General features: G+C 35.3%; 2 protein-coding genes across 3 annotated transcripts in view; one reads left to right on the top strand and one right to left on the bottom strand.

Moving 5' to 3' along the window:
- LOC139686766 (DNA polymerase beta-like) overlaps window positions 1–23,382 on the top strand; it is an 89,807-nt gene that overhangs the window by 1,569 nt on the left and 64,856 nt on the right. The window contains exons 3-7 of one of the 2 annotated variants that reach the window (XM_071583800.1): window positions 1,523–1,683; window positions 5,937–6,059; window positions 6,978–7,143; window positions 8,765–8,969; window positions 9,151–10,255. In XM_071583800.1, coding sequence (XP_071439901.1) covers window positions 1,523–1,683; window positions 5,937–6,059; window positions 6,978–7,143; window positions 8,765–8,969; window positions 9,151–9,245 — 750 coding nt within the window. In that variant the 3' untranslated portion in view covers window positions 9,246–10,255. Of the gene's footprint in view, window positions 1–1,522; window positions 1,684–5,936; window positions 6,060–6,977; window positions 7,144–8,764; window positions 8,970–9,150; window positions 10,256–17,361; window positions 17,556–23,382 lie in introns of those variants that run through there. The other variant, XR_011700559.1, reaches the window with a different exon arrangement.
- The window catches only part of Cyp4c3 (Cytochrome P450 4c3), a 30,507-nt gene continuing 19,669 nt past the window's right edge, over window positions 12,545–23,382 (bottom strand). Inside the window, exons 4-13 of the mRNA XM_071583798.1 lie at window positions 20,979–21,069; window positions 18,628–18,816; window positions 18,414–18,483; window positions 18,202–18,328; window positions 16,376–16,460; window positions 16,156–16,265; window positions 15,981–16,049; window positions 15,386–15,554; window positions 14,938–15,117; window positions 12,545–13,174 (exon numbers count right to left, since the gene is read on the bottom strand). Coding sequence (XP_071439899.1) covers window positions 13,008–13,174; window positions 14,938–15,117; window positions 15,386–15,554; window positions 15,981–16,049; window positions 16,156–16,265; window positions 16,376–16,460; window positions 18,202–18,328; window positions 18,414–18,483; window positions 18,628–18,816; window positions 20,979–21,069 — 1,257 coding nt within the window. The 3' untranslated portion in view covers window positions 12,545–13,007. The remainder of the gene's footprint in view (window positions 13,175–14,937; window positions 15,118–15,385; window positions 15,555–15,980; window positions 16,050–16,155; window positions 16,266–16,375; window positions 16,461–18,201; window positions 18,329–18,413; window positions 18,484–18,627; window positions 18,817–20,978; window positions 21,070–23,382) is intronic.

Here is a 23,382-nt window from a genome sequence, read left to right as displayed (position 1 = left end):
CGTTATCATGGTGCAAAATCCACGAGTTTTCTGCCCACATTTCTGGTCTCTTTCGGCGAATTGCTTCACGCAAACGTCTCATAACGCCCAAATAATACTCTTTGCTTACTGTCTGGCCTTCTGGCAAAAATTCATGATGCACTACACCGTTGTAATCCATGAAAACCGTCAGCATTGCCTTCTTTTTTGACTGAAAACGACGTGGTTTTTTTGGTCTCGGCTCATTTGGTGAACGCCATTCACTTGCCTGATGTCTGGATTGCGTGTCGTACTCATAAACCCACGTCTCGTCTCCAGTAATGATCCTTTTGATGAATGTGGGATCGGATTCAGCCTCGCAAATCATGTCTTTTGCGACGTCAACACGGTCTCTTTTTTGCATGAAATTGAGGTCTTTTGGCACCAACTTTGCTGCTACACGACGGAAACCCAAATCATTAACCACAATGTCTTGGGCGGATCCATAGGCAATGTTCAAGTCCTCCGCTATTTCTCTGATGGTTAATTTGCGGTTATTGACCAACATTTCTTTTACTTTATCAATTTTTTCACCGACTTTCGATGTCGATGGTCTGCCACTGCGTTCATCATCTTCGATTGACTCACGACCACTTCTGAACCGCTCGTGCCACTGGTAAACAACCGTTTTTTTTAGAGAATCGTTGCCGAAACACTTTTCCAACATTTCCAACGTCCGTGCGCCACTAAATCCGTTTTTTACGCAAAATTTAATACAAGTTCGTTGTTGCAAATTTAAATCCATTTCTGCAATTGTAAAAAATCGCCAACACTCACAGAGATAGATGTACTCTTGGCTACGTAACTTTTGCAAATGTCAAGTTATGACACTAAGATTTAAAGGGAATATCAACAACAGATGTACCAATTTAACAAAAAAACAGAACTCAAATCGGAACGATGGGAGCGCCACACGGTGGTTATTCCGGGAACTTTTTGATCAAGGTAGTATAATTCTCTACCTGAATGATTCATAGTCTTTTGGAAGTTACCACTTTTTATTGAAATTTGCTTATTTTTGGGGGAAAAGTGAATTTATACCCTTAATTAGCTTTCAGCCATCCAAATATATGTATTTATGTTATATAATTCAATTATATAACTTAGTCTGCATTTACTTATATCTTTCCTCCTCTAGGAAGTTATGTTTGAATATGTTTATTGAGGGCAAATATCTTCCACCTCCCTTTAATACTCAGATGTCAGCATCTATTTTCCCTAGTACTGTGAGGCTTAAGCTAAAAAAGTGGGTACATTATATTCCCCAGAATGATATGAGAAGACATTCAAGTGATATACTGTTTTCTTGCTTCGTGAATCCTCCACCATGATTTTCCCCAGACAAAACTAACCCATCTACATTTTAAAATTATGAAATTCAATCATGTATAGTTAGCAAGTATGAACTTCACAAATGCAAAGATCATCATTTATTTTATATGAAATTCAAATTAAATTATTTCTACTCAGAGCTTATTACCTATCATCCTAAATTTGTTTTCAGATACATGCAGATGATAATACTACCATCATTAATTTATTTACCAGAGTGTCTGGAATAGGACCTGCCAAGGCTAAGGAACTGTTTGATAGTGGATTGAAAACTTTAGAAGACTTGGAGGAAAAGAAAGACATCTTGAATCATCATCAGAAGATCGGATTAAAGTAAGTAAATCCTTCAAATTATGGTTGAACATCTGACTGATATTGTCTTAATTTAAAGTGTGGATACAGAATTCAAGTTGGTAAGTTAGAATATGCATAAATGTATGGGCACAGAAGACCGATGGCGAACAAGTATCATGGGGAAAGTTCAAAAGCATTTTGAAGAGAGAGTTCAATAGTACATTTGAGAGTAAACGGGCTGTACCAAAAATATTTTTTGCAGCATTTGAAATTACCCAATAAGATTGGTGGTTATTGATTCTAATATTTAGAGGTGTGGTACACTGTCCAAAATAGAAGGCAGGGCATGGTTGGCACTTCAGAAGGTGAACTACTTTGCTGGAGGTGCATGAGGAGTATGGAATTGGTGGGAAAGAGTTTAAAAGCAAGTGGGAGAGGGATGGGGTGTGGGTTTTAAAAATAGGACATGTTTTGCATGACCGTGCAAAACATGTCCTATTTGCAAGAATTCTTCCCTGATTAGAATGCTCCCAATGCCTCTGAATATAGCGCTCCCTTTGATAAAATCTATAGAGTCTCTATTCTAGCACCCTTCCCACCCACCGACCATCCACTCAAACGCAGAACAATAGAACAGGTGTATATCAAGCTCCTTGATTCCTAGAATGAGCCTGGCATTAATATCAGACATTAGTTACTCCGATCTTCAGATATTTTCATCCTCTGGCCACTCCAAAAACTTTACATATTAATCCAACCCATCCAAAGCTTCCCCTCCCCACCCCTCCCCTTGTAAACCTTTCCCTGCCTTCCCCCTTGATCCTACTTCCTTGTCCCCCACTATTGCAACCTTCTCCTCAGTTCCTTCCCTTCCTTGAGAAAGGTGGCATCACCACCAAAAATTTGGAATATGTGTGAGTTTCTTTTTTTTTTGTTTTTGTTCGCTAGTGCTATCTTTGTGTACATTATTTATAATTTTATATATATACATATATATACATATCACACACACATATATATATATATATATATATATATATATATATATATATATATATATATATATATATACATACATATACACATATATATATATACATACACACGCATATATATATATATATATATATGTATGTATATATATATATATATATATATATATATATATATATATATATATATATATATATATATACATACATACATACACACACACACACATATATATATATATATATATATATATATATATATATATATATATATATTGGATTTTGTGTTTTGTTAGGAGTAATAAAATATTTGTTTGGTAGTTGTGTCCATCCAAAAACCTACCTTAACCGGTAGATTACCTTAAAAAAAAATATAGATATATATGTATATCTATATATTATTATTATTAGGTAATCTACCGGTTAAGGTAGGTTTTTGGATGGACGTAATTGCTAATTAAATAATTTGTGGCCCCTAGCAAAACACCACCTCCTACTCTACATCAGGTCCCTCTTCAGCTCTGAGTACTTTCTTCCTCCCTTCATCCCATCCAACATCCCTATTCTGTTCTTTCCCTTTCCTCATTTGCCTAACATTCTCCCCTCAATTACAGTCTTCAACATCCTGCTGCTGGTCAATACCCCCTTCAGCCACTTTTCACAAACCCTTCTCTTCGACCACCATACCAAGTACTTCCTCGTTTGTTTTCTTCTCTGTCCATTTCACCTTCTCCATTCTTCTCCACACCCACATTTCAAAAGCCTCCAGTCCACGTCTATCCTCCTGCTTCAATGACCACGTTTCCGCGCCGTACATAGCTACACTCCAAATAAAGTTTTTACTAGTCTTTTCTTAACATCCTTACTCAACGTCCCCGTCATTCACTCCCTCCTCCTTGTGAAAGCCTCTTTGCCTAGTGCAATTCTCCTCCTTACGTCCTTACTACTTTGACCGTGTTGGTCCAAAACACTACCGAGATATGTAAATTGTTCTACCTGCTCTAGTTTTTGCCCTCTAGGATGCCTGGACCTAAGCTATCTTCCTCTACGTCATGTTCCTTTTCTATGTCTAACTTTGTTGGTCTAAGCTCTTTACTATACAGTTCTTCTACATATTCCTTCTATCTCTCTTGGATCTTTCCTGCGGCAACTATTACCTTACCTGCCTTATCTCTAACTGCTATCGTTGATCTCCCTTTCTTAATTCCCGATAAAGATTTAACTTTGCTGTACAGCACACCGATTTCACCCTTCCTCTGCAGACTTTCCATATCCTCGCACTGCGTCTTCCACCATGCTTCCATTGCTTTATTTGTTGCCCGCCTCAATTTATTGTTCAATTCCTTGTACTTCATTTTGCCTAATTCTGTATTGACATTCTTCTATTTTCTCCGCTCATCCATCTTTGTAATCATCTCATCCATGATCCATGGTTTCCTAGTCCTTTTAGCGTTAACGGTTCCAATAGTGTCTTTTGCGGCTTTAGACAACCCTTTCTTGATCATTTCCCATTTTTCTTCGATAGTACTTAGCTCTCTACCATCGTCCATGATTTCCTCTACCGCCTGTTTGTATTCCTTCCTTTTCAAACCATTTAATGCTTCTACATTCCATTTCCTAACTCGCCACCCCTGCCTTATCTTTTTGAAACGGACGCTACATTTCATAGCAACTAAATTATGGTCAGAGTCCGCATCCGTTCCCGGGAAGCTGTGCGAATTTATCACACTTTTCCTAAACCTGTGTCTAACCAGGATATGATCTAGCTGATATCTTTCTGAGTCACATGGCATTTTCCATGTATACCTGTGTCTTTTGTGGTGTCTAAACCAAGTGTTGGTGATGACTAAGCCCTGTCTCCTGCAAAACTCAACTGCTTTCTCCCCGCGGTCATTCCTCATGCCTAATCCGTATTCCCCGACCTCATCACCATCTCTTCCTTCGCCTACCGTCGCATTCCAATCCCCCATCACTATCAAATGTTTCCCTGCAGGAACACACGCGATTATGTCCTCTAACTGATCATATATCCTATCGACCTCTTCTTCTTTATGGTTGCTCGGTGGCATGTATACCTGAATAATAACCAAGTTCGTTGGTTCTGCTTTTATCTCTACTAGTAGTATTCTATCCGTTACCTTCTCTATGTTGACTACGCTTCTTCCTACCTCTTCATTTAATACTATGGCAACCCCTCGTTGGCTCTCGTCCCCGCCACTGTATATGATTCTATACTGATCGCTCCAGTAATCCCCGCTATCTTTCCATCTCACCTTGCATTGACCTAAAATATCTATATTTCCCCTGCCCATCTCTCGCTTAACATTCTCCAATTTCCCTGTCCTAACATTCCACGTTCCTATTCTAACTAATGTGGTCTTCTTCTCCTGCGTCTTCTGTCCTGCTGCTGCTGGTTTTCCCTTGCAAGGGTTACGTGGGATGACGACCGCGGAAGCCTTGCCTCCCCCACTGCCGGGCGCGACACACGGCTGATTGGGCCGAGCCCTGTAGTTACCAGGACTCAAAATATCTCTATAGTCCATCATTTTAATCTTGGGAATGATAATTGAGGTGGTTTCCCGTTGCCTTCCTCAATAGTGTTTTTAACGTGACACCATCACTTACTGGCCGCCCCACTGGGGTCAGACGCCATTGCAGCCGCCTCACTGAGGAACAGACGCTGCGTGGAATACCTTTCGTCTGGCTCCTAACCTTCGACCTATCTGGCATGGGTGACCCTACCGGGAGCGATAATTATTACTCCAGCCAACTAGGGGTCATCGGAACGCACAAGCCCTTCCATCACGTCAAGGTTGTAGTCCGGGGATATATATATATATATATATATATATATATATATATATATATCCCCGGGGATATATATATATATATATATATATGTCGCGGTAGGCCAGGGGTAGAGCCTTGAACTATTGACGAGAGGGCCCGGGTTTTATTTCTGGGCAAGCCTTTTTGGACACCATCAGCTCCACCCAAGCTTGGTGATTTTTCGGGTGCGAGATCTTCCTGGGAAACCAGAACTGACACAGGAAAAGGAAATGACCCCCCTACACTGATGTGTGAATTTCACATGCTATTGGGCTTAGTACTGGGTGAACTCAATCACCACCTACCAAACCGACCTAAGGGTTGATTACTGTGTTTATGGTTTATATATATATGGTATTATACTTATTACATGGGGATTATTGTACCTATCGTCTTACCTCCTCCCACATCCCATATTAATCTCTGTTTCAAATCTGATATTTATGCCTCTATGGTTTTTTTTTAAAACAGGTACTTTGAGGATTTTGAGAAAAAAATACCTCGAGATGAAATTGAAAAAGTTGAAAAAGTGTTAAAAGACGAGGTGAACAAATTGGATCCAGAATATATGCTGACGATTTGTGGGAGTTACAGGTAAATAATGTTCACTTTGATGCACATATTAGAATGCAGTCCTTATGATTTTAAGTTTTTCACTCATGGACTCATTGAAACACATAGTTGATTTATTCTGATACGTATTCCTGTAATGCATATATACATAATTATGAGGTGCATTCGAGTTCCAAGGTCTCATACTTATTTTCTGACTAATTTTTCATTTAATTATAATTTATTGATTATTCCATGGCCAATGAGAATACTTCTGTTGGGGTCCTTTTACCCCTATGGTCAAGGCTTCTTGGGTTCATTGCCATGCAACATCCAGCTTTCTTTGAGCTGTCCCACCCACGAACTCACATTTCATTTGCATCCATAAAATGATCACCTCTACATGTCTCCCTATATTGGCTTTGAATTTCAATTGTTGTTAAACCACATGAGTGGTGAACAAGGAGGATGACATTCTGGTTTTTTACAACAAATGATGCCATATTCAATTGTTCCCGGCTCAACTTTGAGGAAATTCATGTTTATTAAATGAAAAATAAAGTGTATCTTTCCACTGTCCTTTATTCATACAACTTGTTTCAACGCTCAGGCATCATCATCAGGTACTTGAAACTAGTTGTACGTGAATATAAGACAGTGGAAAAATACATTGTATTCTTCATTTAATAAATGATGCCATTTTTACTATTGCAAATGCTTCTCATCCTATAGACAGCTATACAAACTCTGTGCACTGTACAGTGCAGGTATCTATATTTCTATCTATAAAGGGTGCCCACATGTTTCAAGTTCAACCACATCCTTCTATCTACTACTAATCGCAAGTAAAATATTTGGTGACCTTTGAACTTGAATGCATCTAGTATTGATAGGATCTTTTTATACTCTGTGCAACAATATTCAGAAACCATTCTAATAATATATATTTTGATTTTGTAGGCGTGGTAAGAGTGAAAGTGGAGACATTGATGTTCTGCTTACTCATCCCTCATTTACTTCTGAAAGCAAGAAGTCTAAGGTTCACCGTTTGAAGGATGTCGTCTCAAGACTACAGGAAAGGAAACTGATCACCGATACTATCTCTTTGGGTGACACCAAGTTTATGGTAAATAGCTCCTATTCACCACTTATTATTTTATACTTGTATAAATGAGAGAACATTTATCTCTACCACCCTGTTTATATCATGTAGGTTCTTCTTAGGGAAGCCATAATTAATGGTGCAAATGAACTACATGAGGTCTGTCCAGAAAGAATCCAGGCATGCAATATTTTAAGTAAAAAGTATACTTGGAACAATGAGGCCTTAGGATCATTCGAAGTACTCCACTTGGGACCTCATGCCCATATTCCAGTGTTTCTTCTACTTTTCAAAACAATCAGCAAAGTCATTTTTCAGAATGTTCATCAGCTGCCATCATCACAATCTCCTTTATCTTGTCAACATCAAGAAGTTCATGCTGCTATTGCAGGGAACTTGCTCCGAGCCGCAAGCAATGCACCAGGTTTTCTAAAAAAGGTCATAACTGGAGATGATTCAGGGGTCTATGACTATGTCCCTGAAACAAAAACCCTGTCTTCCCAACAGTTGGTTGACAAAATAAAGGAGAATGTGATGAGGCAGCTGATGACAATTCCGAAAAGGGCTTTTCCGATCACTTTGAATTGTGAAAGTGATAATGGGATAAGTGTGTGAGATTCCAAGGGGAGTACTTCAAAGGGGACTAATGCCTCATTGTTCTATGTAGGCTATTAATCTCAAAATATTGCATGGCTGGATACTTTCTGGACAGACCTCATATACCACAATGGCACAGAAGAACTTTTAGAGCATAAAAGAAATTCAATTTATACTGTTTTGTGATGCAAATATGAAAAGAATTTACCCCAGGCAATGACTGACGTTAACTGTAGGTTACTAACATTAATATTGCTTTTAGAAGAGTGAAGAAATTTTTAAAATTCAAAATTTAGCGGGAATTGGAAATTCAAATAATATATATACATGAATTTGAGGAGCTTTGATGATAGTGTATACCTTTGTACAAGGTTTGTATGAAATGTATCGGCAACAATTTTTTCCTGATGTGAGCATTAAGTGCTGAATACAGACCGTCTGTTAAGTGTGTGCATGATCACAGATTGTGTTGGTATTGATAAGATGACAGTGCACACCATTATCACTGAAAAGTTGATGATATATGAAAGATCTGCACTAAACTCGTCCCAAAGATCTTGACAGACGACCAAAAGCAGTCTAGTGCCTGCTAGTGAAGACCTTCTGCAACAGCATGGCGACAATTTGCCAACCCCCTTATAGTCCTGACTTGACACCAGCAGACTACATATTTCCTTCTTCTCAAAAGTGAAATCCTCCCTAAAAGGACACATCATGGGACCTTTAGTGCCATTAAAGAAGCTTGCATGTGTACCCTAAAGGACCTTCCAGAATCTGCCTACGAGGGAGCCTTCAAGTCAAGGAAAATCCACCGGAAAGAGTGTGTCGGTGCACGAGGGATGTGCTTTGAAGAATTTTGAGGCATTGTAGCAGTCTGAAATAAATCTATTTTTACGTCAATTTTCCCCTTACTTTTTATACAACCTATGTATATGAAAATTCAAACTTCAGATTATTGGCATGACTCTCTACATATAGTATCTAAACTTGCTGGCCTAATATCCTTACCCCATAAATCCTATATGTACTCTGTAAAATGTTCCAACAGGGTGTGTGTAACTTGAACACCATGAAAGGAGAAGAGAAGGGGCCTTGGAGAAGGTTAGACATAAGGTTGACACCTCATGATCAGTACTTCTGCAGCATTTTGTATTTCACTGGCAGTGATCTCTTCAACAAAGACATGCGTGCCCATGCTCTGGAAAAGGGTTTCACTCTCAATGAATATAGTCTTCGTCCAGTTGGATCTACAGGTAAGAACTTTATACAGAATGCCTTAATATGGCTGAAGTTGTTTGGGTATTTAGTAAATGATTCATGTATGCATGCCATTATATTGATGGCATATTTATTATTATTGCTATTTCCCTTTATTGTATGCTTTTGAATGAGGCATTTGTCAGATATGAACTACAAGAAAACTGTTTTGTTTAGGGATCCCTGGTGAACCCGTTCCTGTGAGTTCAGAGGAGGACATATTTGAATACATTAATTATCCATACAAGAAACCAGAGGAAAGAAGTAAATAATTTCTTTGCTGCTGCCTCTTCAAGAAACACACCTGGTTTTTTCTCTAATTGCATGACATGTAGCGGTGACACTCAAGAAGAATTATTTTTGTTTCAAAATGAATTTGGGTACCATTTTTCATTTATAATGGCAGTATGCCAGCATAGATGCTCTTAAAATTGTGAAATTACTTAAACTGGTTGAAAATTATGAAGCAGGAATAGCTTTACTTTGGCCAGAGGGGATTGAATTAGGTACCTAGTTAATGTTTAATTAAAAAAATCCTTGTCTCTCAGTTACTCCTTTGTTAACTTCTAATTCTGCTCCTGAAATATTGCATCTCTTTATTTATCAAGCACCTAAAGGGAACTCAAAAATTCCATGGTAGAAGACATTTCTAAGAAAAGCATTTTCATTATAAAAGTATTCAAAATGGAATGGACTAGGTATGTGCATGGATGTTCACATTTTAAAGCAACATGGTTTGTAAAATTTGGAGTGTTTCATCTCCATTGGTTTTATATGTAGGGACGTGGTGTTTTCATTTATTTTGTTTTTATGAAGTGTAATGTGTTCATAGCTTCATTTATTTCAGTTTTCATTTTTTTGATAAATCGATGGAATAAAAATTTGATCTCAGTTGTGAAAGAAAGAGTGCATATTTAAATGTATGTATCCATATCAAATAAGTAAGACTATGTAAATCACGAAGAAAGAATCAATGAATTTGCGTTTCCACATGAAAGAATTTATTGCGTCAGCTAGTTTCGCTACACTGTAGCATCATCTTGGATCTATAGCAAAACAGTGTAGTAGAACTAGTCGGGACAATGAATTCTTTCCTGTGAAAACACAAAGTCATTGATTCTTTCTTCGTGCTTTACAAATGAATTTCCACTAAGTATCAGCGGCAACCGTCTCTTAAAGCAAAACTACGTGTATAATTATATCTTTGTGGGAAGAGTCCTTCAATGCGTTTTGTGTATTCAATGTAAAACTGTGTGTGCTTACTTTTGGTATTGTATGTGTGTCAGGTCAAATAAAATTTTCACTAAAGTAGGAATGTTTGATAATTTCCTGTTGTGTGAAGTAATTTGTTTTTGAAGTTTTTGCATTGTGCATATTATTTCATTTTTATATTCTCAAATATGTGTTTTTAATTGATTTATTTTGAATGAAAATCAAATTTTTTTGCTGAATTTAGAGAAAGAATGAATGAATGTTTGTGAATGGCAAATTGCAGGTGTAGATCATTTTTCAACTCTGTGAACTTTCCACTCATTCACTCCGTGCAAAATGACTATACTTTTTCTTCCCCTAACTTGTTTGTCCAATATTTTCCCCTGTATCACAGTCTTCAACATTCCATTTTCTCTAAATATGCCCATCATTCATCTTTCCTGCATAATTTAAATCCCCTCCAACCTTCTATCTTCTCATGCAATGATGCTTGGTACTTCTTTGCTTGTTTACATTCTTGTACATTTAATTGTTCCCTTCTCCTCCTCGCTTATATTTCATAAGCCTCAAATCCACACTTATGTTCTTGTCTCAATAACATAAATTTTTCCATCATACAAAAATACACTCCTTATTGAAGCCATCACTTACCTTTATTTATAGTTTTTGAGTTCAATTGGGTATCGGGATAGTGCGGTGGCTAACATACAGGCCTCCCACTGAGATGGCCCGGGTTCAAATCCTGGAGACAACAAATATTTTTCAGCGGTATCCCAATCCCTACTTGAGGTGCTTTTTGGAGAGAACTTTGAGTGAGCACGATGTCCTTTAGATGGGACGTTAAACTGCAGACCAATTGGTGTCTTTCGACGAGAGTAGGCTAATTCCGACACCAGGTTACTCTCCACCCTTCCTTCCCCATCCATCCCTAATTGCACAAATGACCTTAGCTGTCAGTCACCTCCCTTAAAAACTACTACTACTACTTGAGTTCAATTGCCTCCTCCTCATAAACACTTATTTACCTATTGCTATTCTTCTCTTAATGTTTTTAATACTATATCCAATATTTTCTTAAACACTTCTTGTATATGACTGCAATAATAAGTTTTACCTGCTGTAATTAATTCTTTCTTAAATTAACAAGATAAAATGAAAACTCATATAGCTGTCTTAAATGTTAAACTTAGCCTTTCTCTTTCATGACAGCCTGATTTCTTTTCCAATGTTTTTCATCCAATGGTTATCAGATTGTTTTTGCAATTTGAAATGTGGTTACTAAAACTCTAATTACTTGAATGGGCTCATTGCATGAGCATACCTAGTCATTGTGTGATTTAATGTATTCGCACTCATGAATTTAGTCATGGAGGGTAATTAGCCTTGCCATATCCAACTAAAAATGCCTTTAATTTAAATCTATTGTCAGTTGGCTGGCTTTGACATTCTTCTTTCCATCTTACTTCTCATGTAATTTTGGTGCGAAAAAATGCCCCAAATATTTATCTCCTGAAAGTCAGTTTTATCACTTCTCCTGAAAGAGAGAAATATAATGAATGTACAGTAAACTCTTGATTATCCGTGCCAATGGATGCATGAGGAAGACCATTTTCTTAACATGTGATTAATTTCAGTTTTTGGTAATGGAAAGTACATTTGTTTCATTTTTCTGCCATTTTTATTAGGGTAGAATGATAGATTTACAAGAACTCAGAGCTCCCGTGAAGTGAATAGGACGATGTATTTCACTTCTAAAGCTAAACCAATTGCGTAAATGGGAAAAAACAAATGATTGGCAAAGACTAATATTAACAAAGGATCGCCGATATGGATTCATATTCGTCACATGATTCTGATTTGAATAATGAAATGTAGATAGTTTATGACTAATTTGTCGCATGGTAAAACTATGTATTTGCTCACCTTAGAGGAGAATACAAAATTTTCTGGAATTCTAATGAATGCCAGGGAAACGAAAATGGGGAAAGAGTGGGCAGTCGAAAAATATTTAAATTAAATCAATGAATATCATGCACAGCTTTTGATTTTGTGACATTAAATACTTTTAAGAAAGTGGAGGTATTTCAAAACTTGCCTTTTTGTAAAAGTATACAGAAATTTCAAAGCATTTAGTTATCTTAACATTTGACTTTATTAAATTTTTGAGGTGCTGGGAATAAAGTGACACGGATGATTGAGAGTTTACTGTATATGCTGGTTGAGTTTATCAATTAATGTGGTCGATCAAAGAAATATGTAGAACCCCATCTTAGTCTGGAATCAAAGATTTGAAGGGATATTTGTTTTAATATTTTATTTGTGGGCTGGTGGACATGTAAATGAAAGTATGGAGTTGATTCAATTTCAATAGGTTTTATTTCAATATTAAAAAAATGTAATATTTAACAATAATGTCATCATAAATACAGTAATTGAGCAAGTTGACACATTTCCATAATTATAATCCAAGGAGGATAGCTTTTGGTTCAAGTGGAGACCCAAGTTTCAATGGATGGTTTTGATTCCTCCTAAGAATGTACTGCTTGTCACCGGTGGGTTTTAACCATGGAGACAATCTTTCATTTCATGTTGTTGAAATTATAATGCATTCACCAATTCCATTTCTGCACAGTTCAATTCTTTTTAGATATTTAAAACACAGTCCATGTACAGGTACAAATGTTTATAACAACAGCCAGTTCTTGGCATACCTATTCAATATATCACAGTTTGAATGAAGTGACGGGTCACATTATCAACAACTTCATTTTTGTTCCAGAAGATTTGCACTTGATTCATGTTACGTTTTTGGATCATCCTTTTTACTCAGTCTTCCTCGGAAATATTTGAACTCTGAGTCCATGTTTTGGGCGTAATATGAGCTCACCCAGTAGTGTAAGATCTTCCCTTCGATCTACAGCCTTTATCCTGTATTTTCGGAGGACTGAAGAAACTACAGCTTTTTCTTCGAGCATGGCAAATCTCTGACCTGTGAGAAAAAAAAAGATTTGCCTTGAAACCATTGCATTGAATGTATATCTGTAAATGTTGTCTTACCAAAATGGGGATGTGGTCCATGTTAACGGTGATGGCTCTTAGAAAGGTGACTTAATGATTTGATTTTCCAAATTAAATAGGGTACTAAACTTGTGCAATTATATTTCAAGCATTGTATTATGCTATCAATAAATGCCATTAAAATTCAACATAATATTGATCCACAACTTATCATAGATGGAATAAGAGCATAAACTCAAAGAGATAGGGTAAGCAGCTGCTCCCAGTACTTGCATGTTATTTCTAAGGTAACAGTGATGCCATGCCTAGGAAAATTATGGTGGACTGCAATTTTTTGTCTAGAACTACTTACTGGACATGACCACATTATGAACAATAACAATTATTGATAGCATAATAGGTACTATTGTACTAATGCACAGTATTATACTGTAAAATTTGAGTTCAATGAAATGGTTTAGAAGCGTTTAAAAATTTTTTTTATTGACTGAATAATACCTGAAATTTCCTAAGGCTTTAAATTATGAAATAAAACTACTTGAGGATGATGTAATCATAGTCCACTTTAAGTGACGATGATTTCAATGGATATTTATTCTGTCAGAAATGTTTTTACAAATATGTACTGTGAAATCCAGAAGTTTTTTTGTTTAACAAATAAATGTCATTAAGTCAAGGTAAATTGAGATAGTCATCTAATTTCATCGTGAAAGTATATATGGAATTAGCCTACACGTGGATTGAATTAGATGCTCTATACTTGTCATGCCTGAAATTTCACTATTGTTTATATTGATATCAGAATACTGTGTCTAAAGAGGAAATGTTTTCTGATCCCAAAATATTCATGAGTTTACCTCAGTATAAAGTAACTTCTTGAAAATCCTACAACTCTCAATTTAGTTAATATCTTCCACCTCCAAAATACATTCACAGCAGTCACCACTATTTACGTAGTAATACAAGGTCTGTTCTCATACATACTGTCACTATCCTTTTACGTAAGGGAAATAAGTTTTCTTAATGTATTCTTTTTTGTGACTGGATGGTCAAGCATCATTAATATTTCTTTGTATACTTCAATTAAATGACACTATTTAGAAATATGAGAATAATCAACCACCAAAGAGACTATATTTTTTCACAAAACAAATAATTTTGACAACAACCATAACGTAACTATGATGAATGTGACAAAATCTTTGACTAACCAATGCTTATCATACTCCAAGAATTTAAATGAAGATATTTAAAATTTGAATGAGCTATAATAACTCTGACAATGTTAGAAAAAAGGAGATAAACAGTTAGTGCGGTAACTCAGCTTAACAATAGACAATTTCTAAAGCAGTTATCACCAAAGAGCTCCTCCCCCATGTTTTAACTCTTATGGAATTTTTATTTGATAAATTCTCAGTTACTACCATTTATTGGTCCACCGTTTTTCGTAATGGTAATGACAGCTAAATACTTATGACATTGAAAGAGAGAAGACTGGGAATTCTCCCAGATGTTGCACTCCTGCTAAATATATACATATATATACACAGACACATGTGTGTGTGTATATGTATACATATTTTTTTTCTTTTACTCAAGAAATTAGGAAAAATGGGCAAATAAAATTGGAGGTATAAAACAGATTATTGCTAATCTCTTTACTCATAGGCATTTTAATAATTTTTCCTGGTACTCGGAAGCCAATGGATGTAAAATGAATCATCATGCACTCACCTATGCAATTCCTTGGCCCTGCACTAAATGGGATGTACGCGTAAGGATTTCGTCCTTGGCAGTTCTCTGGGAGGAAATTATCTGGGTTGAATTTTTCTGGAGAAGGCCAAGTCTTAGGATTTCGGTGCAGCATATAGGTCACAATGAGGGTGGTTGTTCCTGCAGGAACTGTGTAGCCAGCTGTAAAATATGTAAGCATTGTCAATTACATTAATGAAATTAGATCAAAGTTGTGAGGTGCATGTTTCTAGCATGCTGGTAAGTAAAGAGCCAAATCAGTCAATGCAAGGCCGGGATATAATAGATGCATAGTCATCACTAAATCTCTTCAAGTTTTAATTCTGTATGTGAATGAAAATTATCTCTATCTCATCTCCTCCTTTCACCAAATTTTCACTAATTTTTGTGACAGGTACTGTTTTTAGATGATAAGAGTTCCCATGCTCACCTATATCAACATCTTCCATCAACTGCCTGGCAATTAGAGGTACACTTGGATAGAGTCGTAGGGCATCTTTAATGCAACACTCAAGGTATCGCATCTCTTGCAAATCTTTCATTCGTATTTTCCTGTCATCATCACCAAAGATATCATTCAGTTCCTCCACTACCTTGTCCTGACAAATCAAAAGTTTCAAAACAAGATGAAAATAAGATCAGTAGAGTGTTCACTTTTGAATCCACACAACAAAATGTATGTGGTTTAATTTGTCATTTATGAGAAAATTCAGAATTTTCTACAGCTGTAATAAATAGTTGGATTAGAAGTCATTATATGTTAAAGAAGTTATGAAGTTCAATTTAAAGTAATGTGCTGGTGGAGTGATGAATTGGATTTTTAAATTCTCAAAATTAGATTATTATGGAGAGAAAAAAATATTTTAGACAGAAAATTTAATGTTTTTAAATGAAATCCTCACGTGACTTAATAATATATTAGTTAATTTAAGGAAACTTTAATTACAAAAAACATCTTTTAAAAAAAGAGTAAGTTTGGATTATGATGGAACAAATTTTTAATATAATACTTTGTTGTGACTCACTTGTATTTCTGGGTGGCACCCAAGAAGAAACAAGACCCAGCTAATAGCTGCCGACGTTGTGTCATGACCCTGATGACAAAAATAAGAATGAGAAATTTGTAAAATTAAATGAATTATAGATTTATGATTTTTTAAATGGGTTTTCAAGAGTTAAGATATCTGGAAAATGGCATACCTCAAACATGAAGGTATCAACTTCTTCTCGAATGTCTTCATTAGATAACACTGTGCCATGCTGCGATGCTTCAATGAGCAAATCAAGAAAAGCCAATCGTTTCTTTCGCCCTTAAAAGATTTTTTTTAATTCTTTTAATATTGGAGAGAGGCTGTGAGTAATTAACTACTTCCATAACATGCTAATGATTTAGCCAAGTAAAATTGTAAAAAGTACTCACCCATAATTATTGATTCCTCATCATTTTCTTTCTGAGCTCCATTCTCTTTAATTTTAACTAATTCATCCTTCCTCTCTTTTATTACCTGAACAAAAGTACAAAATGCAAAAAAATTATCCATTAGAATATCCGATAGAAATGAACATTGTTGACATGAGAAAAATGCCAATATTGTTGTCATATTTTTTAATGTAGTTGAAACATAAATGTAATAAGCATTCCCAACCTCATTCGTTCTCAGATATTCCCTGATAATAGTTGTAGCTCAATGTAAAATCAATATTAATCTTTAATTTAATTTAGCTTTGAACATGCATATGGAAGGAATATGGTTTCCTTCTCAATGTCTTCTACATAATGTTCTAGGCTACATCTCTCAAATATACCCAATTTAAATGTAGTAGGCTTGGCCTTGAATACCATTAAGGATGCTTTTCAAGAAATTGAAACCCTGAATGTCATAATCAACAAATTGTAAGAACATAATGAGGTTTTTCTTTGCTAGAATTCCTCTGAGACTCAGTTCAGGCAAACTCTTTAGGTGTATTTAATGTTAGTTCCTCAGCATTTTCCAAGAGTGAGCTGAAGGGTGCAGGAAGAGGCATATTACTACTAAAATCATTACCACTATTCACAATTAAGCCCACAACAAAAGGTAGGAATTGGTTAAAGATGGATGGATAGCGAGGTGCCTCAATAGTATTAGCCTACTCTGTATAAATGGTTATGGGGGGCCATTATTCAGTGTTCATTACATGCTGTGAGCTCAAAATGCATGTAATGTTTCTCACCTAGTGCTCTGCAAGAATGTTTAATAGTAATACTCATTCCTTGATTTGTTAGTACTAAATTTGGAGCTTTTCATTAAAATTTAGTGTGAAACTAGTTTAGCCCACCTATGTATCTATGCTTAAGATACATGAAAAAATTCAACTATGAATGTAAATTTAATGCATCATTGTTATGAATTGTTTCTCATTCTCCAGCAAAATAGGCAGGTGGTTCATGGTTTTACAAGCATTGTGAAAAACTGGACTATCACTGGCAAATTTATCCCATCCTGTGACCTCAACATAAGAAGCCTGACCATTGCCTGAAGCCACTGCATTTGACCTTTCCCCTGACGTCTCATCAAAGTGAATATTAGTATGTGCTGGAATGCAATGCCAATGCATATCAGGTATGTGCGCAATACCCAGTGTGATATTTTGTAACCCAATAAAAATCCATAGCATGTATATGTGTATGTTGATAATGACTTAGTTAGGGAGTATCTTGATGGCATATTGGAAGGGAACATAATGGCATAATGTTTTGTAATAGGAGGCTCCCACCACTGCCTCAGTGTGAACCATGATTTCAACTGTATACATATTAATCAAAGTCCCCAGTCTATGGGTGGATTACAGAACATCTATTAATTTTGAGACACTTATTTGCAACATTTTCATTATGTGTACATTCAAAATATTATAAATCCTGTTCCTGCATCTGGGCAATACTAGTTGTCACCCTGAAGGGTGAACCTAACTTCCATCTGGGTTACCAAACCAAGTTACTATACAGCAATGCCAGAACATGTCCCCTTTGCATCCATCACAACACCCGACTTGATTCAGATCATCTCTCATGGTGCAGAGCAAATTCATGCCCTAAGATAAGATGATTGATGAGCAAATTGTTGTAAAATGCTCAATAGGTACCTAAATAAAATACAATGAAAACTCCCAAAGCTGTAAGAACTTATTACAGCTATAAGAGTTTTTATTTTATTTTATTAATTTAAGAGGTCATAGAGCTCAAGTTCTTAGATATTAAATAGGTACCTTGTTTGAGAACCCATGTAGTATTTGGATACATCTCTCATGTTCCTTGTAGGATTTTGTAAGTTTAAATAGCCAATCTGGCTGTAACCAGATTTTAGATTGTCTGTTTTGGATGATTGTTGATATCCTGAAATGAGGAATGAAATTTTTTGTGTGGGTATGTTCTCTCTGCATCCATTCTCATATCATCTTGGAATATCATTCACACTTACTTATAAATGGCCTTCACATATTCTGATTCACTGTCTTTTTGGGCATTAACTGACTGGCCCATTGCAGTTTCTGAAAGGAATTGGTATAAATACATAACTGGCCCTAACAGTATGCATTTTATGTGAAAAATAAATAAGCGAGGTTGGCACAAAGTTTTCAACAAAGGTAGCAGGTCTATTCCTTGACCTCATCTAGTTTCTATGCATTCCTTACCACAAATGATGTCCAGGGTGCAAAGAGTGATGTACGGGAACAGGTTGAAATCTTTCCCTTCCAGTGCTTCCTTCTCTAACCTAGCTGTTAGCACCTGGCTCTGTTCCCAGAAAACATCAATGAAGTCATCCAGGATACGGAAATGGAATGCAGGTGTTAGAATCTTTCTTCTACTGTGCCATTTCTGACCTAAAATCAAAAAATTTTTTCAGTTAAAATTTTTCAAATTGACAAATATTAATTTAGTTCCCCATTCAGTTCATGTCTCACAGGAAGGTCGCAGGGTTGACTTTACCTGCCCCATTTATAGATTTGCTATTTCCATAAGTAACTTATTTCTATATGCGTTAGTCCACAGAGCAAATTATCTCAGCCTTTGGACCACTTTAAGACTGTCATTACATTGATATCTTTTCTTTCACATAGAGTCCCAGTTGGAATGAAAAAATCTAGATTTTTCCCATAAGTGTCGTTACCCAGAACCATAGTTTTTGCATCAACCACATTAGGGCTGAGTCATTGATGGTATTTCATTCATTGAAGATTTTCTACCTGATAAGGTAGGTTTTTTCCTGATCCATTACAACTGCTTACTTCTATGTATAATGAGAACTTTCTCTTGCTTGCCGTACATCATTTTCTTGATCATTACTTCTACCTGCCTTCACCCTGTCTAGAAAATTCTACTCTCTTTCTTTCTGTACCCTGTTTACACAACATTTTCCCCTGTATCACAGGCTTCAGCATACCACTACCTTTCAGCAATACCTCCATCCACTTTCTCTGCAATATTCGAATTTCCCCCAGCAGCCTCCTCTCTTGGCCCACCCTATGTAAAACCTCAGCTTTTGTCTTCCTCTCTGTACAGGTTATTTTGTCAGTTCTTTGCTACACCCACGTCTCAGAAGCATCCAGTTTACATTGATAGTAGAGGGTAATGTAATAGGAAATTCTGAGGATAATTTGTGTGAACTATTTTGAATCCATAAAAGAGAAAGAGGTTGAACAAATAAGTAAGTTTATGAATACCAGTTGGAAAAATATGCCATTTTTGAATACCCTCTACTATACCTACACTATATGAACTATGCATCTTCTTCAATGTCCTGGTTTTTTAAATTATTTTCTTCACCCTTGTCCATTTCCAAAATCTCATATATCTGTCATTCCCAAAGATCAAGTTTTTAAATCATGTAATGCTAAGCTCTCTCAGAAAATGAACATGGAAGTGATGAATGGCAGTTGATTTAAGTTGATAAATGACCATGAAGAGACTTTAAAACATATATTAGTAGCTGCTCTGGAAATCAGAATCAATAACACAGATTATTATATGTACTGATAACGAACAAAAATGAAAATTTGCCACTATCATGCTAGAAAATGTGCACTGAGTGTGAGTATTTTAAATCTGTAAGTACCACTAACCAGACCACAGTAAATTGTAACAGGAAGTTAAGTTTTATTTATTCTTGAGAAAATTCAAATGTATATAAATGTTGAGAAAAGTAAAAAAAAAATAACTCAAGCATTAAAAGAAAGAAATGAAATTGGGAACTTTGAATTGTCATTAAATCATGGACGAATCATATCAAGGTAACATATTATCGCCTCGGTCTGAAACACTTGCCTCTCTTATTGAGTATGACCTTTTAAATAAAAATCTATTTTTGGAGAGTTGAGTTTACAAAGTATAAATTGGACTGTCACAATTCATCATGAAGTTCCACAAAGCTTAGCTGAATACCGTAGAATATAAATTTTCTTATAAATTGAAAATTTATAAGAAATTTCTTTTATAAATTGAAATTGGGCATGTATTCAATCGAGGCAAGGGGAGCATGTAAATTAAAACATTGTAGGATCACTGAAATACATATGTTATGATCCGCATGGTTTTTGAAGGAAGGTATAAATATATGCATTATGTGAATATTCAATTTCAAATTAACTCTGTGCAAGCTGAAGTAGACCTATCAACTGCTTACCTATCTAGGTCAATGTGCCCCTCTTGTGAAGGTGACTAGGCTCTGAAACCTTAGGGGATCAGTTTCACTACCACAGTAAAAGCCTGAACAATGTATTTCTTTATAAATCCAAGGGTGAAAAATTAAAAAAAATTGAAAGTCAATTCAATTAGTTTTAACTAAGGAAATTCATGGGCTTATTTGCTGTGTCCATGATTGTCATTTTTGGAGGAAAAAATGGTTTTGAAGCCTTGCAAATTCTCTGAGCCTCTCTGTTATTTAAATTGTGATCCAGTGCTAAATATATATGTATAGCATAATTAAGGATGGCACATTGTGCTTTGATTTATTGGGGTGGGTTAACAAAATGGTAAGGTAACTTACCTGCACTTGTTAGCAGCCCAGTTCCAAGCCATGGACGTAGGTATTCATAGTCAGGGCTCTTGTCGATGTGTTTGTTACTGCTCAAGATTATCTGTAAGCATGTGATTTGTAAACGTTTTAGGTTTTTGATCCAATTGATTTAAAAATAAAGGAATCTTTGTTGCATTGGAGAAGGTTATATCTTTTTGAAAGTACTTCTAATAAAACCATTAGTGTTTCAAGAGTTTTTGTCTCCATTGCATACAAAATATTATTCATTCTAAATAGTTAACTATTATACTTAAATACCCAAGTGCCATTGAATGTGTGTACAAAAAATTTATTTAAGAAATAGCAATTTAGAATGAAATGAAATTTTGCAAATCATTGGGTAATCAATCACTTAACATTCCACAATTATTGGTTGTAGATTCAAAAGTCATTAGTTTTCACAATAGTTTTGCTGGAATGTAATATCATTTCTGGCTAATAACTAAAAAAGTTCTCCAAGAGCCATACTTAAAAATATAACTTGTCTTTTCCCTGGAAACACTTTCATTGAAAATTAGGTAACCTTATGAATTTAGATTGCATGCAAAATCCACAGAATTTTATTATCCAAAATAGTTTATTCAGATACTTATGGGATAAAATATGTGAACCAAAAGAAGGTTATTTTATAATTCACATGCCCCATTAATCAGTTGTCTTAGCTAATAATGCCATTATAAATCTATGTAAACAACCCCAGATATTGAAGGGGTAAAAGCATATTTTTACATTTTTTCTGCTTTTGGAATACACACACCACTTAACTGAAGAAATAAATGATATTCCACATTCAGCTGAAATGTCTATATCGGATTTTTAATTTTTAGACAGATTGCTCTTGGTTAAACATGCAGGGATAACCATTGTATTTATGCTTTATATTTTTTTCGATTCTCTTGTTCCTTTTGGAAATTTGACACTGAAATTTTATTTTTATCCTAAAATATAATAATTTCATTCAGAAACAAAGCAAATCAATAGTATTCTATAGATAAGTAAGCACCTTGTTTCATAGATGCTTGTGTCACAGAGTTCAAGTTCTTTTGAGGAGCAAGAGAAAGTTGTACATTTTTTGGATTAAGTAGTGATTTAAAAATTTCCAAACATATGCATATGACCACCAGTCAAATATTTTACTTGTGAATAAGTATGAAATAATTAATTTTTATACAATTTCATACTTGTATATGAGATTTTATATTGCATCTATGGGATATATTTATAGTAGGAGCTGGACCCTCACACCTCTATTTATCTTATGCTAAGGCCATGGTTTTGACGTTGAATTGACAAGCCACAGATTTTGCTGTGTAGATTTTGAAGAAAATAATTTAAAATCAATTCTAAAGTACTCCTAATATTGAAGTCATGAAGTAAAAATCATGTTAATCAGTATATAAAATAGAGACATGATATAGTTTTTTGACTCTTCAGGTATACATATATTTCTGTAACTTCTGTAAACAAAAACTATTGTTTTGCTCTGGTCCTAGACACATAAGTCAACTGCAATCTTGAAATCATATAAATTTATTGGTCTTTTTCTGCCTCAAAAATGTAATAACTTTTAGGTTATACATTAATATCATGAAGCTAGCATATTGAGAGCTTTTCATCAATGATTATGATTGATTAAAGTGAGTTTGTTTAGTATACATGTCCAATTGAGCCATTTTATATTTATTTCTAGGCTATCACATTGAGGGAATGAAGTGAACAATTTTTTTCCTTTCTATGCGAAAGCAAACTAACTCTAGGAAATGTATTCAGCTTGAATGTTTAATGTCAGATTTGCTTGAAAACACTGATTATTTTACACACCCTCTTTGTATGCTACAGCTTTTATTGTTTTTTTTATAGACCAGCGAAAAAATCTACTTGTTTCACTCATTTTGTATAGCAGATCACGTACATATTTAGTGAATTCACTAAGCTTAATTAGCAGTTGTAATTTAGTTATTAAGTGGCTCAATGACTGAGGTCATTAGTGAAGCTGAAGTTGATTAGCTAAATTATTTGTCTTTCCTTCGTGTGTTGCAGACTTTAAATGAATGGATTGCATTCATAATAGTGAAAATGTCTATAATTTAAAGACTATTGTTTTAAAAAGCTCTCCACTGTGGAAATGAGATTTTTTTAAAAAATAATTTAGATTTATTTTTATTTACCAATCCATCAGAAGGAAGGACAGAAAGATCACTGGTCCACTAACTGACTCAGTATTTGCAATCTTAATTATGCCAGTCTAGGATGATGAATACATTATCAGGGCGGATGCTGGCCTGGAACATCCTTGAGGCTCAACAAAAAGTTTCACAACATTTTAGAGTTTGAAATCCACAAAAAATTGATCGTGCATAAGGAAAAGTGCATC

The sequence above is a fragment of the Hetaerina americana genome, unplaced genomic scaffold, assembly GCF_022747635.1.
Source record: "Hetaerina americana unplaced genomic scaffold, ioHetAmer1.1.p SCAF_15, whole genome shotgun sequence".
NCBI lineage: Eukaryota > Metazoa > Arthropoda > Insecta > Odonata > Calopterygidae > Hetaerina > Hetaerina americana.
This window is presented reverse-complemented; position numbering and strand designations above follow the sequence as displayed.